We start from the raw sequence: 17,478 nt of genomic DNA on the forward strand, positions 1-17,478 counted from the left end.
GCCTACAGATTGAAACTGAAGGACACAAGTTTCATCTTTATGATGAAATGATGATGGGACCTCACGATTTGATTAGGTGCCCACAATTTGGTTAAGTTCCCATAATTGGGTCGGATTACGTTCACAGTGCAATCAAACTGCACCGGGTTCGTTTGGAAATAGACCTCTTGCAAATGGTCTTGAACCAGTTGTTGTGGCTGCACCAGAATACAATTGGAGCGTTCACGAATGACCAAACAAATCGTAACAAGGATTTAGCTGCACCAGAGTGCGATTGCGCCCTAAGGAGTGTTCATTTTGAATTATGCATGCTCTTTAACTAGCTACGCTTTCCAAGCTAGCTAGTTATCAGTTATTGTGTTAGCAAATAACATAGCATTCTTCTGGCTCCCAATCTGTTCTGCACATGTGCTGTTTGCAAAAAAACAATATGGCAAAAACCCTGCCAAGAACCACTATGATGATGGCAAAAATATCAAACTATAGTCCACAAACCAAAACAGGGACCAGTATTATGGTCCAATTAAAAAAGAATTCAGGAAAAGTAGCCACAACAATTGGTTTCTTATTAAGCCGGCTCAATATATACATTTTAGTAATGCACTTCCATAAAGTTGCAAGAAACAAAAAAAGGTTGAGAGAGGTCAAGATATCATTATTTTTAGCCCCTTGTATGAATTTAGATCCAATTGTGGGGTCCTACATATCCCATAATGCATCTCAGTTGAGTCTATAAATTCACTGTATCTGCTTCAAAAATGTCTTTGACCCAGTTTATTAATGAGGTATTTATTAACAATAGACATTTAATTAGTGTATAGGCTGATGCTGAAGTGTAAAATCAGTGGACTGGCCCTTTAAGACTATAGCCTACCAATATGCAAATGACTCCATTAGTATTTGGCCGGAGCCACACAAGCATTTTCTATCATTTTAGTTGCCTTAATCCAGCATGTTGGACTTGGAATGAAACTATAAAACTGTAAGGCTGCTTTTACTCAAATTAAAGCTCACAGTCACAGTTTCATTTCAAATCCAGTGTGCTGGAGTACTGAGCCAAAACAACACATTTCCAAAGAGTCGTGCTCCACATTGGAAGTTGTCACCGCGTGTCACAACCCAAATGACTCTCATGTCGGTGACTTTGTTCTTGACTTAGAGCTGAGACTGCACACAACGGAGACTGGCAGCGAGTCAAAGCACAAGGAGACAAACAGAGAGCCAGGGAGCGAGAGAACCTCGTGGCAAAAGGAACTCTAATTAAAACACTTTGCGTTTTCCAGAATCCGGGGAGATGGGATTTGAAACTTGTAGGCTGGATCAATATTTTCTCACCGCCACAGGCTACTGTTTTGTATCTCACCTTCTGAAAGTTTATCTGAGTTAATTTGGCTGCTGAAGCCACAGATTCAGAGGCGGTAAACAACACCTCTCCAGCTCCCCTCCAGCACTCACATACTCCACAAGACAAAGAGAATACTAATCCAGTCTATAAGCCACACTTCTCTCGTTTTCATCACAAGGCTGCAGTGCCCGAAAGCTTTCATATCGGTGTTTACATTATTGCAGCACATAAAGGCCTTGTCTGTTTCATACATTCACGTCACTTCAAATAATGGAGAATGTATTATAATCTCAGGCAGAATTCTTGCATTATATTTAGAACTACTGCAACATACAGTACGTATACTTCAGAAATTGAAAACTACTATTAATCTTTTTTATTTGAAGGACAGTATTTAGGGTAAGTTGTTCCCGGATAAAGATTTCATTAAAGTGTCATTCTTTTTGGGGTGCCAACAAAAAACTCTTCAGCCTGAAAGACTGAAAGCCAAAAACATCAGACTTTCATCCGATAAGGAGTACTTCTCTAAAGTGCTTCGCGGCAGCTTGACAGTTTGAGGTTGGACTGATACGTTACACGCTTGTTAGCCATTTTATTACACTTACTTCCAAGTTTGGATATCATTTAAAAAAAAGAAATACAGTAAAATACAATCTCTGGCTGAAGGAGTACCTCAACCGTTTATATCAATATTGACATACCAGCTATTACTTTCAGCAAGGCTCGGCGATATGACAGCATATACTGTCAAAACAATATAAAAATGTCAATCATATAAATTCCTCTATATTGTTCCATTTGCAATGTCTAGGCGAACTGCAACATTTAATCAACAGTCATCTGGGGTTGAAGGGAAATGGTGTTATGACAATTTCTATTCATATTCTTTGACATCAATGTCAATAATGCATATAAGAGGCAGGAGATGTCTAGGGAGTTAGCAGGTCAACAGTATATGGAACATAGAAGTGGTGAACATCAACTGAAAGCTTCTAGTCATAAGAAATATATATAAATTACGTTTTTATTGAGGTATTTCCATCCTCAGTTATGTCTCATTAGTAATTTTTTGTGTTGATACCATATGGTACACAGATTTGTTGCTAAATTTGACCATTGTTGACCACTCAAGATTGGAAAAAATGGTCAAAAATCCATCCAAAATACCATATGAAGACAGTAAGACCTTGAGGAACACCATAGACAAAATCCACGTGTGATTTGGTATCAAACACTTTTAAAGATTTTTCAAAGAATTGCATTTTTCAGCTATTATATGGCAAGCACAGGGCCAGCTCAAGGCACAGGCTACACAGGTGGTAGCCTAGAGCGCCATCTGCTGGAGGGGTGCCGCCAGTCACCCTTGAGGGAGAAAAAAAAAAAAAAAAAATTTCGATGCCCATATAAATATAACATTATGTCTATTTTTTTTAAAAATGCCGTTTTGTGTGAAGACACAAAAGTTAAGCTCATTTTTCGAGCGGTTTGCACTTTCATTGTCTCTCTTGTCTCTAAATTTGTTAGCTGTCTCCAGCTGTGCTTTTTTGCGAATTGACTTGGAAGTTAATAATCATATAGACAGACAGTTGTATTATATAGCCTGGTTGGCACCATGGGCAAACAAAAACGGGAGTTCCACCCTCCATGAAACAGCAAGCAGAGCTGTTCAACACCAATGGATCTCGCCCAGGGCACCAAATGGGCGAGAGCCGGCCCTGGGCAAGCACTTCAGTTCTGAAAATGGCTGAGAGACACACCCTTATTGTCAATTCAACTCAGAAAGCCATAGTCAATATTAAACTTCCCTTCCAGACAAAATATCACAACATGGTTGGTACAAATAAATGCCTTGGGTTATCTAGTTTCATACGATGCTGTCTGACACCTTCTGGTTGGTTGATATTGGCTGATATAAGAGTAGGTATAAGATTTTCTTTGGTCGACTGGAGCCCAACATGATCGCATCTTTAGAATAAAAACAAATTGTGTTGCTTCCTCAGTAGGACTGAGGTCTTCAGGCTGCAGCTGATCGATTACCAGTGGGAAGAATATGTACAGAAAATACTTCTTGTGAAGGATCAGTCAAGAAGAACAAAATGAGCATAATTTTTCTAAAGTAGAAGAATCCAGAGTTGTTCGTCTGGGTCCTGGTGCTGTTATAACTTTGTGAATGGATTTAGAGATTGTAAAAGAAAAGGATTTTAAAGTATTTAAAGGAGAGGCTCCAATATTGTTTTGAAGCCCTTTGGTATTAGTTTTTTTTCCCAGTTACATTAAACTGTGAGCCAGAAAAAAAGCTGCCTTCCTTCATGAAGCAGCTCAGATCTCTGCATAAGGAATTAAGGAATGACAAGCGGCTTAACTTCAAATTTAATAAACAGGGATGAAACACAGCCAAACAAGAGTGTGGCCATGAGTCAAACTGTTTTCCAGCTTGCAGCCAAGGTGCCTTCCAACATCTGGCACTGTTCGGCTAGAAACATTAAGACAAGAGGAAAACAAGGAGAAGAATTATATTTACTGATGTGGGACAATGTTCATGTGGTCACCTACGGCTGCAGGTGCTACAGTTGATTGATCATGTAGTAAGGAGAAGTAATGAGGTAATTTCCTTGTGAGGGTAATGCTCTCTGAGACTGATACAAGAGAAAACAGTAGCAGTGGAAAGCATCCTCCTGTAATAACCCACAGGTCACAGTGATAAACTGCCTACAGGGCCAAAGCTGCACGTAGGAGGTAAATACCAACGTGCTGCTCCAGAGAGGGAATTTACTTCTTTGGAAGAGTAAAATCGTTTTTTTTGTCTGTTCACTTATGCACACTGCTAACCAAGGTAACTAGCAGGCACTCTTGCTCCACTCTCTTATTCTAATATGGTCACTTCTGCAAAGAACTGAGATAGTAATGGCCAAAAACGGAGATAGCGATGACCAATAACCAAGATGGCGATGGACAAAAACCAAGATAGCTATGGCAAAAATCAAGATAGAGATGGTCAAAATCTTAGAAAGCAATGGCCAAAAACTGAGACAGTGATGGCCAAAAACTAACTACGAGAACGAGATAAACTAACTAACTAACTAACGAGATAACTTACCTAAAAGCCAAGATAGTTTTGGCCAAAAAACAAGATAGCTATGGTCAAAAACTGAGATAGTGATGGCAACAAACTGAGATGTCAATGGCCAAAAACCAAGATAGCTATGGCAAAAAAACAAGATAAAGATGGCCAAAAACTGAGATAGCCATGCCTAATAACCAATTGGCAAACCTATTGGCAAATAACAAGAAAGTGATGGTCAAAAACCAAGATGGCGATGGCCAATAATCAAGGCAGTGATAGCTAAAAAACGAGATAACAATGGCCAAAAATGGAGATAGAGATGGCCAAAAAACCAAGATGGCGATGGTGAAAACAAAGGAAGCTATGACCAAAAACCAAGACAGTGATAGCGAAAAGCTAAGATATGGAAGGGCAAAAACTGTGATAGCAGTGAACAAAAACCAAAACAGCGATGGCTGGAAACTGAAATAGAGATGGACAAAAAAACAAGATGGCAATCAGCAAAAAACAAGATGACGATGGTTGTGTAGAAGTAACTAAATATTGTTAAAATTCAGATGCGTTTACCTATTTTTTGTATCCTAACCACCTTGAATCACAAAAACGAAGTATCCTCTCTCGCTTATCCCCACAGTTTTCCACAAAGCCACTTGAAAATAACTAATTTATTCAGTGTGACTTAATTTTCACAAACTCTCCAACTCTGTGGCCATTAATTCTTATTTCCCTGCTCTATTAACCCTTTTACTGACTCCTTCTGATTACTTGTTGATATATAGCCTCATTAGCAGTTTGACTCAATTGCCAGAGATCCAACTGCTTGTGTGGCACCTAAAACCATTCATACACATCTCACTCTGACAATACAAACTCATTAGGGCCTGAGTCGTGATTGACCGTGCCTCCATTGGATGTGAGAGGAAGGCGACTCGATTAATGACGACCCAACGGGCGTCCATTGATTGTGGAGGTAGCGGGCGATAATCTGCAGGGGGATAAACATAATCATTTGTGGATGTGAGAAAGGATTCTTCTTAAGTGCTCGCTTTAGAGGGAAAGTTGGTTTGAGGAGGCCCTCGGAGAGTTAAACATAATCATTAAATCCTTCCGGCTTTGAAGGAGACTGTGTGTCCTTCCATGTGTCCGTTTTCCAAGATGGAAACTCTGACGCTACTCAAGTGCACTCAAGAGTCAGCGGAGAGGAAATAAAAAAAACATGGGAAATTACTCTTAATTTTGACGAATGTGCACAACCTTAACAATCAACCCCAACAATACGTTTCGTCCACTTTTCTGTAATTGCTGCATTTCGAGGTTAAGACTTCTTTCAGCAGTAACAAAAGCATCTCTACCTTGGTCTTTGTATTTGAAATTTAATTCGAAAAGCCACGGTTTTAAAGTCATGAACTGCACTTCATCACAATGCGTCACAACCTTCATTTTACTTGTTAAAACACCTCAAATCTTCCCCATAATTAACAGATTTTAGAGCTGCTAAAAGCCCCAAAAATCGAGCCAAAAGAGAAAAACTTTCTGCTTCATTTGGCTCATAACGTAGTGAAGAAGAGCCTGCAGCAGAGAGTTGACGTTTAAAAAGTTTATTTTGTTCTTGTTATTTTTCATTGTTTCTCTTCACTTCACTCTGGCCTCCAGGCTGTGCTTTTAGCGAAATAATATTTAACCAGCGCGGCGTTGATTCCTAACGATGCCCTGATAAAAAGTACATGTTCAACAAGGTGTCACTGCTCAGTCTCCACAGAGTCTTCACTAAGTCTCCTCAGTGTGGAGTCACTCTGCATACTAACGAGGTTTTTTCTCTACTACTTTCTGCATCGACACACATCACAGTCCCCTGGTTGGAATCAGGTTATAAAAGATATAATAAGTGTCATTTCCACATTAAAAAGTCCAAAAACAAAGCGTATGCGATATATTTCATACTTGCACTGTCCCAAATGGTTTCAGCAATGTTAGGGATGTACCTGAAAACTGAATACGTTATTGGGGAAAGCACAAATAATGTGACTTAACAGATATTTTTTCTATCCAAAGTGTGCCAGCCATAATGTTTCTTAGTGCTTTGGAGTTTTGGAACATTTTGGTCACTTTTTATACTGCCTTTTCTATAAATGTACTGTATAATTTTTTTTTTTTTAATGTTTTTTCTACATTGAGTGAAAATTCCATTAAAAAAAGCTAAATAAGGCTACTTTTCATACAAATATTAACCATAAAATAGACATTGACCCTCGTACGTCACTTCTAGCATTTACGTACATTTATTTACTGTTTAAATGGTCCTTTATAACGCCTTACCAGGATGTTTTTTGCCCTTAACCTAAGCCAGTGCTTTTACAACATAAACTGAACAGAAACTGCAGCCTTTTTTACAACTGTGGACCGTACACATGCACTATTTTTAAAACGCGACGTTGTACCGCAAGCCGCAATACGTACCAGAATTTGTGGTACTGAGACACGACTTCTTCTGCTGTTCATGTTGGAAAACGTGTTAGATTTGATCATGTCGGCGTAATCAGTGACTCCAGAAGGTTAAAATGATGAATTATGTACTTTTATAATGCCAATATTCAATCAACATGATGCTTTGAAAGCACAAAATTGCATTGCATTTCAATATTAGTTTAGAAAATACAATATTTGCTTGTCTAACATGTCTGGTATAAACAATTCGGTCTTCCATCCAAATACTCATAGAGACACAGATCATTTTTGGCATTGCAAAATGTTATTGGATGATTGAATGGCCTGCTCCACCTGCTGGCAGGTTGATACGGTTGTTATTAGCCCTTTTAATGGCTTCTCACTGAAAACAAAGTGGTTATGTTTAGTTAAAAGGCTGCAGTTCCCTTAGGATTGTGATACAAAACCACTGATACTGAATTATCATTCAGGTGTATTGTGTATATTAATGCGGCTCAGTATGACGAGGAAAAACCACCACTATTCAAATATAGAGCCTTAAATAAACTTTAAACTGTTTGAAGTTCAGGATGGTGTAAAAATAAATAAATAAATAAAATGCCATCAGACTGTTTTCAGAACTGTGCCGCCATTCCTGCTCCTCTCCGGCTCAGCAGGAAGTCGTCTGCCTGCTTGTCTCGCTTATGATAAAATATTTACATAGTTGACGATGATACTGTCTGGTGTTTAATACGCTCCCTCGGAAACACAAGCCTTTGTTCAATGAATAAATGAGTGAGTAAACATGTAAACATCAGCACTGATCTTGTCTCACACTGTTAAGGACTGTAGCCTTTACTCAGGTATATGATGACTATAGTGTACTTTACACAAGGCAAACAAACGTCGGGCTTGGATTAAAATTATGTCAGTTATGTCATCTTCAGCGCATATTTTCAGCTTTAATTTGAGAAATTGTTCACTGACACTTTTGTTTCTGGTGTGCCAGTTTTAGAGCATCACTGTTTGTATTAAAAAAAGCTTTTTTCATCTGGAATAAAACTGCCACTCTAAGACTTCAAAGACTGTTTACTGGGCTTACAACATTTCACTGATGCTTTATTGTATATTTAACCTTAAAAATAGCTGAAACTGTGAATATTTGATTTAAATGCACCTGAGTGCCTCGGGTTGCAGGTAATTTATTCAGCAGTAGCTGCTGGAAATTCCATGAAATGAATTCAGTATCATAATAAAATCAAAATGTTTAACCTCAGATAACCTGGAAAGTGGATGAGTAGCCTCTTTATAATGGAAATTATTGGACAACAGTGGTGATTGTCATGCGTCCTCTTCATTACACTGCTTTAAAAATAATGACTTTCATTGAATGAGGAAATTGATTAATGTAATGGACGGCTATAAAAGTACTCATTTCCCATTTTGATTTGCTGGCACCACTTCCAGGGAAAAGTTTCAGGCGAGCTCACGGGAGAGGCGAGCGGCCCTTTCAGATTATTTGAAAGTGCTTTGATGAGATTATTGCATCTCTGCTCAAACAAAATCTATGACGCCTGTTTAAATCAAGGTTTTTTACTGCGCTTGACTGGAAGTGGAGGAGAGAGCCGGGAAATATACAGCAGCTGCAACAAAGCTAAACACAAGCAATATCATACTGTATGGTATGTAGACCATGCGGCATTGGAGCCGCAGAGATGGAGACGAAGCAAAGAAAAACACAAAATAACCAGTTTGTCGTCAAATACCACTGCTTTATATCATACAGAGGCCTTTTTTTCGAACATGTGTTCATGTTTCAGATGACTGAATAGGTGTTATCAGCAGTTTCAGCCCATAACAAATAGCAAGTGGGGCCTGCTCCACCTGCTTGCAGGTTGAGATGGTTGATATTAGTATATTTAATTGCTTCTCACTGGCTGAAAAGTGAAACCATCCGAGTACTTTGAAAGTTAAGTAGTGTGATCTTAGCATAAGGAAATAATCTGGCATTGGAGAATGTTATTGGATGATTGAATGGCCTCCTCCACCTGTTGGCAGGTTGATAAGGTTGTTATTAGTCTATTTAATTGCTTCTCACTGAAAACAAAGTGGGTGTGTTAAATTAAAAGGCTGCTGTTTCCTTATAAAACCACAATAAAACTTTGAGGTTATTTAAAAATCTTCCTGTTTATGTGTTATAAACATAGTTTAAAAAGTAAAGGACCATGATTGTCAATATCTTGTTGAGCAATAATCTCACCAAAGCGCAATGTAAAGTGCAACCATTTGAGTACTTTGAAAGTCTGGTAGTGTGATCTTAGCATGAGGAAAAAATCTGGCAATGAAGAATGTTATTGGATGTTTGAATGGCCTGCTCCACCTGCTTGTAGGTTGATAAGGTTGTTATTAGTCCTTTGAATGAAAACAAAGTGGTTATGTTTAGTTCAAAAGCTGCAGTTTCCTGATGATTATGATACAAAACCACTTTTCTAAGGCTAGGAAAAAAACCTCTTGATTAGGCTTTATAAACGATGGCTTCTAAAGTGGAATAATACCAGAAGTTAAGGCGTAATGCGGACAACATGAGCAACAGAAGTGGTACATAAAAACGTGACGCAGGGACTTGATGTTACTTCAAATAATATGTTAGTGTGATCTTAGCATAAGGAAAAAATCTGGCATTGGAGAATGTTATTGGATGATTGAATGGACTGCTCCACCTGCTGGTAGGCTGATAAGGTTGTTATTAGTTTGAATGGCTTCTTGCTGAAAAAAAAGTGGTTACATTTAGCTAAAAGGCTGCAGATGACTTGAGCACCGGAAGAGACATGCAAAAACATGATGCATGGACTTGATGTTACTTCAAATAACATTGTTGACTTTTGTTTCGACGTGGGCCACGGACCCCGGTCTCCTGGGTGAAAGTCCTGGGTTCCTGGTAGAGTGACTTTTCATGCTTTATACTCCCCCAACTTCCCTAAGGTTGCTAGAGGGTGCTGCTAAACAACATACGTTTAGAAAGCAGCCCATTCAATAAGTTGATAACAACCTACTGGCCTACTAGCAGGTGGAGTAGGCCACTACTTAGCTATACTTATGGCCTAATAACCGCTCATGACATCCATTCAATAGTCTGATAACATTTGCTAGTGCAGACCTGTTTCCAGGTCGTCAAATAACGCTTTGTTTGACAGTATGCTCTCACATTGCTATATATCTGGTAAATACTGTCATATTTGCAGAAGAAAGAAAAACCTACATCAGGATTTATGCTTGCATGCTGTTACTTTTCCTTTGATACGCCACAACAATGCGGTGAATGCAAGAGAGAAGGAGAGTGAGAGATTCCTAACAGGTGTTGCATAATTGAATATTGTTCTATTATTGTGGACACTTCTGGTGTAACATGAACAGTTCAGCCATCTGACCACTTAGTGTGGTGTTAGCATAAGGAAAATAATCTGGCATTAGACAAGTGTTGGAATTGTAGCGGGCAGAGGGACAGTGCAGTGATTTAGGAGGTGAAAAGAAAACTTTGATTTGTAAAAAAGAAAAGAAAAGAAAAAAGGGCTCCAAAGAAGAACAGTAAATTGAAAAGGAACCAAGGGCAGAGTTGCAATCAATGGCATTTTCCTTAAAGGATTCTTTGTGAGTGGGAGAGGAGGAAGGTTATGCAGCCTGTTACAAACTAAAATAGGACGGAGAAAGGTGGCGGAGAGGAAGAAAAGAGCCAATTCAATAACCTGCAAATGCATAATACATAGTGAGAGAATTGAGGAGAGAAATTGCTTGGTGAGATATCGAAGGCGCCTATATAGTGTGAACTCAGTTTCTGTGTAGGGGAAAAAGAAACAAGGAGATGTTTCTTTTATTACGTGTTTGTATGAGAGGGTGAAAACAAGTGAGGAGGTGAATTGGAATGATTGGGAGCGGCAGATATTTCACATCTAATATTGTTGATTGAGCTGACCAGACTTCCTCAATATCCAATTTGATTCAGTGGAGCAGAAAATGTGAGTCGCTTTCCTGTTTAACCTGCACGACTTCCCAAGATTATATAAATAAACGGACATCATTTCGGCTGAGGAATATTAAGATTGAAGCCTTGGCTTAATGGAGATGCTGTAAAAATAAACTGCCATTATTGAAGTGTAAATTGGTGTGGGACTGGAATCAGATGAATTTCGGCGTCGGTTCAGAAAAAGGAGTAATTGCAGAGTCCCATGTGAGAGACGGAAAGTTTAGAGACAAAGTTTGAGCAAATAGAAACCCTCTCTCCGTCGACTGTACGCTGCTTTGTCGCCGAAAAGCTCAGCGGGAACTCTTCTTTAAACCAACACATTAAGAGAAAAGCGTTTCCTCTCCCGTCTCTCTCCTGGGCTCTTTCCCACGATGCACCGCTGTTTGCTAACAAGAGAGGACAGCCAATCGAAGTGACCCGCCTTAAGCTTGCCGCTCCCCCCGCTCTTGTTTTCTATTTGAAAAGCAGCACACTCTCTCACAGGCCATTTAGCCAGTGCAGTAATGACAGAGGCAAACACTTGCTCGATCCAAAACAGCACAAATAGATGTGGTAACAGGCTCGGAGAGGAGAGCAAAACAGCACTGGAACAGCCGTCCTTTGTTTTGTTTTTTTCACATGTGAATGCAGGCGCTGCAGGGGGAAGTGCACACAATATTTTCATTCCAACAATGCATGTGGGTTCTAGCTCAGCCCTCTGAACCCCGACCGATTGAAAAGTATTTTTTCTTCAAGCAACTGTCAAAAATACACAGTTTATCATAGAAAGAAACTGTGCATTTGTACTTGCCCACAGTCCTTGAAGGGATTATAGGTTATGATGCTTCTGTTAGGAAAAGTAACCAAAACAAAGCTTCGAATTGTGATATTTCTGTTAAAATCACTTTATTCTACATGTCTCATTTAATTTTTTTTTGCCAAAAATACCTTTTGGAATAACTAGATCCTGTTAAAAACATTAAATTATGCTCCTCATCACCTGAGACGAACAGTCACGTGACAAATATTGACTGAAAATCATACAGAACTGAAGGCTGTTTACACAGACCAGAGAGGAGAGGACAGGAGAGGCTGTCAGCAGGGCTTTAAATTGACACCCACCAACCCGCCCAATTTGGGTAAAAATTTACTTTTTTTACTTATTTCTTTAAAAATCACTTTATTCTACATGTCTCATCTAAAATTTTACCAAAAATAAACCTTTTGTAATAACTAGATCCTGTTAAAAACATTAAATTCTGCTCCTCAGCAACACTGTGAAGCCATGATTGAGTCTGCAAACAAATATTCACTGAAAATCAGACAGAACCAAAGGCTGTTTACACAGACCAGAGAGGAGAGGACAGGCGAGGTTGGCGGGTAACATTTGTAAAGTTACTAGCCAATTTGGCTGGTGATGAATAAAGAATTTGAGAGACGTCAGTGTTTCTAGATCTGTTTTCTGCCAAGTAATTTGGGCGGTTTTGTGTTTGATTTTCTGGGAAATGTAATCTTTATCTGGCAACACCGATTGTAGAACTAATCCTACATTTGCCATGAACAGTATGTCGTGGCGTGTCACACGACCATTGGTTACGTGGTAGTTAGGCAAAACAAACAAATATGGCGATATTTACCTGGAGTAAAAAAAACAGAAGAGCAAAAGAGGGGACAATGGAGATGAAAGAGGAGGGGAAAAGATGAAAACAAGGACTTTTAATTAGAAATGGCTGTCGGGTCCTGAGTGGTTAGTATTTGACAAAGAAATCAATAACATCTACAGGTGCATCTCAATAAATTAGAATATGATGGAAAAGACTATTTCCAGTATTTCAAGTCAAATAGACCCAACCAAGTATTGATTGCATAAAGATGACATACTTTTCAGAGGCCAGGATTTCCATATTAAACATAATTTTTTAAAATTGGTCTTTTGTAATATTACATTTTTTGAAGTCTTCATTAGATGTAAGTCATAATCATTGTAATTAGAAGAAATTAAATAAGTTAAGACATGAAATGTTTCATTCTGTGTGTAATTGATATTGGTATAATGTGTTATTTCCACTTTTTGAATTGAATTACTGTCATAATTAAACTTTCTATGATATTCTGATTTACTGAGATGCACCTGTAGTGTAAGGATTGTCGGGTTCACACAAAAGACACTTTTAAAATGGGAAAAAAATTGGCTGGTAACTTTAAAAATCTACTAGCCATGTTGACTGGGGGTCAAAAAAGTTCATTTAAAGACCTGGTTGTAAGTACAGGTTGTAAAAATGAAAATAGTTTGACATGTATAACATGTGGAGACTAAAGGTTTTTTCCCAATGTTCATGACACATGTGGGCACTTGGAACAGGTTTTGTATATAATTAGCATTTTATTCCAATTTAAAAAAAGAATATTATCAGGGAAATGGAACATACAAATTTATTTTATTTTAATGATTTATGTCACTTTAACTGCGCTATTCTTCACAAAAGACATTTCTGAGTTGTTCCCGATTCTATCTATGATTGTGCTGATTCAATAGAAGGTGCAGGACTTATTTATTGCAGTGAAATAGAAGGGCGCAGTGAGTAAAATGTAAAAAAAGCAACACCATGACACAGCTCGGGGTTTAGAGGGTTAAGTTGCATGCTGCATATTTCAAAGCCTCTGTTTGCATTCCTGCACACGAGTATGCATGTTAGCCCAAACGGCCCAGAGGACTCGGAAATGAGAAGCTTCCTGCACATCCAGGCAATTTTTATGCAACATTAAGCACGAGGCTAAACAAAGAAAAAGCATCACAAGCAGCACGAGACTCGACAAACACAAACGCTTCTCGGGGAGTTTGAACATAACCTCAACATCAGGACGACACAGAGCCAGAAAAGAGACGTCCCTGTTCGTGTACCGGCTCATACGACCATCTGCATGTCGCTCTTTCAAATGAGAAATGAGCCGGACCAGCCATGCGGAAGCTTTCTGTCTGCGCTGCATTCTGGTGCAGAATTGCAGAGCAACCCCACAGGATAAATAGAAAGAAGAAAGAAGAGGAGAATAATATTTTAAAGAAGAAGCCGGAGGGTGTTTTCACTCGTGGTCTGTTGGGTTTCTTTGAAGGGAACCCTGGTGTGATCGCACCATTTGTGCTGTTTATTTGAACAGGTGTGAATGAATCCCTTGTGTGCACGTCATCAATGAGAATGCCTGAACATGAAGCACAAAGCCGAGTGTTTGGGGTGAAAAGGTAACAGCTGGCGATGGCATTTTTACTGTATAAAGATACCACATGCATTCATTTTTATACAGATTTTATAGTCTATAGTGCACTACAGGTGCATCTTGATACATTAGAATATGATGGAAAAGTAAATTTACAGTAGTTCAAGTCAAATAGCAAACAACCATTGAGTCATATAGATGGACATACTTTTCAGAGGCCAACATTTCCATATTATACATATTTTTTAAAATTGGTCTTTTGTAATTTTCAAATTTTTTGAGACACGGAATTTTAGGTCTTCATTAAATGTAAGCCATAATCATTATAATTAGAGGCAATTAAATAAATGAAGACATGAAATGTTTCATTCTGTGTGTAATGGATCTATATAATGTATTATTTCCACTTTTTGAATTGAATTACTGACATAAATAAACTTTTCTATGATATTCTAATTTTTTGAGATGCAGCTGTATATCGCATATGTAAAAATCCCAAAAAAGGGTGGATGTTAAAGCCATACTTATTCCTTAAAATTACCATTTGTGTATTGGTGACATTCCCTGTGTTACCTCGAATTCTTGAAAAAAAACTTTGCGTTATCCATATGCCAGCAGAGAATCCTAAAAATAAAGTAAGTTGATAGTGAGATTTTGACTAAAATGCATTTGTCTACAACTTTGGGTAAAAGAAAATTATTTTGATTAATTTCCACAATAATAAATGCTGGTTTGTGTGGGAATTTGTAAATGGATATTCAGATATAAACAGTGATATTTCTGTTAAAATCACTTTATTCTACATGTCTCCTTTAAAATTTTGCCAAAAATAAACCTTTTGGAATAACTAGATCCTGTTTAAAAGACGAACAGTCAAATATTTACAAAAAATCAGACAGAAGTGAAGGCTGTTTACACAGACCAGAGAGGAGAGGACAGGAAAGGTTTATAAACAGCATTACATTTATGTTATTTTTACATTTTAGTCAACAAAAATGTGCACCATAACTTAAGAAAGTCTACGGCTCGACATCTTAATCTCTAAATTTTGCCAACATCAAGTCTAGTTTTGAGTTTCCCTTCCATTCCAAATCCCCTGAGATATTTCTTCAGTCTCCAGCCTCATTTGCACTTGGGTCCTCGCTGCATTCTGACAAAATCATACTAATAAATGCTCATTATGACCCCATCTTCATTGAAAGGCTAAAAAAAAAAGGTTTGCGGCTCCATTACAACATTTTTCTCGAAAGTTTGCCGACCCCTGGAATAGTTAGTTTGCAGATACTTCACTGTGGCGGCACACAAGAAAATTTGTTTTAATAACTCAAGGTTACAACGGTACTGACTGTTATAATAATGGTCCTTAAACCAGCTTGACCCAGAGTCCAATCGAGGTGGCTGCAAACCTCTCCTCACATTATTTTTAATTTCACTGATTTTAGTTCATTTTACTCATCCAAAGGAGTTATACTCAGCCTGTAAAAACTGTTATTGCTGTTGTTGTAATGTCTCCAGTGGCTCATCTGTAAGCTCTCCTAACTTTAAAGGAAAAAAAACAGATGGAAAGACACTATTGAGTTGCATTGTTATTGGTAGCTTGATCAGAGACATCAGAGACTAAAAGTACACTGTAAAGTATTTTTTTGTATATTTTACGGTAAAATACCGGCAGCTGTGGTTGCCAGAACTTCACTGTAAAAAAATACTGTGAGTGGGTTTTCTACTGTAAATTTAAATGTAAATATCAGCAAAACTGTAATCTAGACTGAATAATCCTGTTATTTTAGCCTAATTGTGTCATTGTGACATTATGGTATTCCTCCATTCATTTTACATGAAAATGTTATATTTTTAACAGCAAAACTGTGTGTTTTCTACAGTTCATGACAGTAAAAGTTTTGTGCTAATCTTTGATTTATGTTGATTAAAAGTGTCTACTACGGCGATATACAATTTTTAACTTTACCCCCTAATTCTGATGCAATTTGACAGTGTTTTACTGTAATTTCTACAAACATTTCTTTCAGTGTAGCTCAGTCTCTGTTGCTTTAGTTTCTTTTTTTGTCGTGCTTTCAGACATCAAACTGCTGCAGACGCTTTTTCCATAATCCTGCAGATAACCGGTCAAATGTAAATGATGCAATGTCAAAAAGAGGTTTTCAGTGCAGCTAAAATGATGATTTATAGCCGAAGAAAGCCCGGCTTTTCAATGCAACACCAGAAAACAGCATTAGAGCAAAGCACTTCTTTCTGAGCTCTCACATCTAAACGTCATTCAACAGAAATCCATTGCAGGAGAGGCACAGGCACCGAGTTCTCCACCGACAGCAGACTCATTTGTCCGGAAAGCAATGCGAGGAAGAGGCCCGCTTCTCTCCGAGGCTCGCTTTATCTCCACCGGTACATCTTGCTCTCCTGCTTTTGTTATCGCCAATGCTATCGCTCTCTCCAGCAGCACAAATAACACACCGCTTAACACAACAAGTTCACAAATGTTCTCTAGGGGCTTTCAGAAACCATTCCATACCAGTTAGAAGTAGGCAGGTAGAGCAAGAGTGGATATATTAAAATGACAAATTCCCAACACAAAGCCTGCTTTTATCATGCTTTTACCTGTAATGTCAGGTTTCTGTGGCATGAAGAACTGATAGAAGGTTGGCTCCGAGAGGCCCTTGACGTTGCGCGCTGTGATTTCCACTTCATATCTTGTGTTCCACTGCAGCGGCTGCAGCATGGCAAAATCATTCGCTCCCGGGACCAGCTTGGTCATCCACTGCTCCTCTTTATCCTGAGAGGGCAGAAAAGGAGACAATAGAGGAGAAAAACAGAAAAGGTTCATACACAGAAAGTTTTATCATGTGGACTTAACCCTATAAAGCCTGAACCATGAAATAATTGCCAGAAAATTCCATTAAAAAAAAAAAAGTGTTTATTGAACCATCTGATAAATTAAAAAAATAACAATTTGCACATATGAATTCTAATTTCTATCATATCTGATACATCAGGTAACTACTGACAAAACATAGAAAACATTTTAACCTATTAAGACTTTCCCTTTAACATTTTCCTCAAACATACAACATTTTTTGGTAACGCTTTATATTAAGGTCCTTGTAATAACCATTAATTAACAAGTAATAAGGCCCTTGTAAGTCCTTACAAGATGCTTATTAACATTATTGTGTGTTTATAAGCTTATATAAGTGTTAATAATGGCATTACAAACACCCATGACCCACCCATTATGTCTTTGCCATGCCTTTATTAATCTTATTTTGTTTGCTTATTGATATTAAAATATACTTTATTGCTCATCTATTATAAGTTAACTATAAGTTAACTATGCTTTTTGCAACTACCGGATATAAAGCGAGAACAATGCCTTATTACTTGTTAATTAATGGTTATTAAGGACCTTATAAAGCGTTA

General features: G+C 38.1%; 1 protein-coding gene across 2 annotated transcripts in view; it reads right to left on the reverse strand.

The window, feature by feature from the left end:
- LOC131962945 (neural cell adhesion molecule 2-like) overlaps positions 1-17,478 on the reverse strand; it is a 433,656-nt gene that overhangs the window by 29,784 nt on the left and 386,394 nt on the right. For both annotated transcript variants that reach the window (XM_059328060.1, XM_059328059.1), the window contains exon 15: positions 16,660-16,834. In XM_059328060.1, coding sequence (XP_059184043.1) covers positions 16,660-16,834 — 175 coding nt within the window. The remainder of the gene's footprint in view (positions 1-16,659; positions 16,835-17,478) is intronic.

Source organism: Centropristis striata, chromosome 24 (genome assembly GCF_030273125.1).
Source record: "Centropristis striata isolate RG_2023a ecotype Rhode Island chromosome 24, C.striata_1.0, whole genome shotgun sequence".
Taxonomy (NCBI): domain Eukaryota; kingdom Metazoa; phylum Chordata; class Actinopteri; order Perciformes; family Serranidae; genus Centropristis; species Centropristis striata.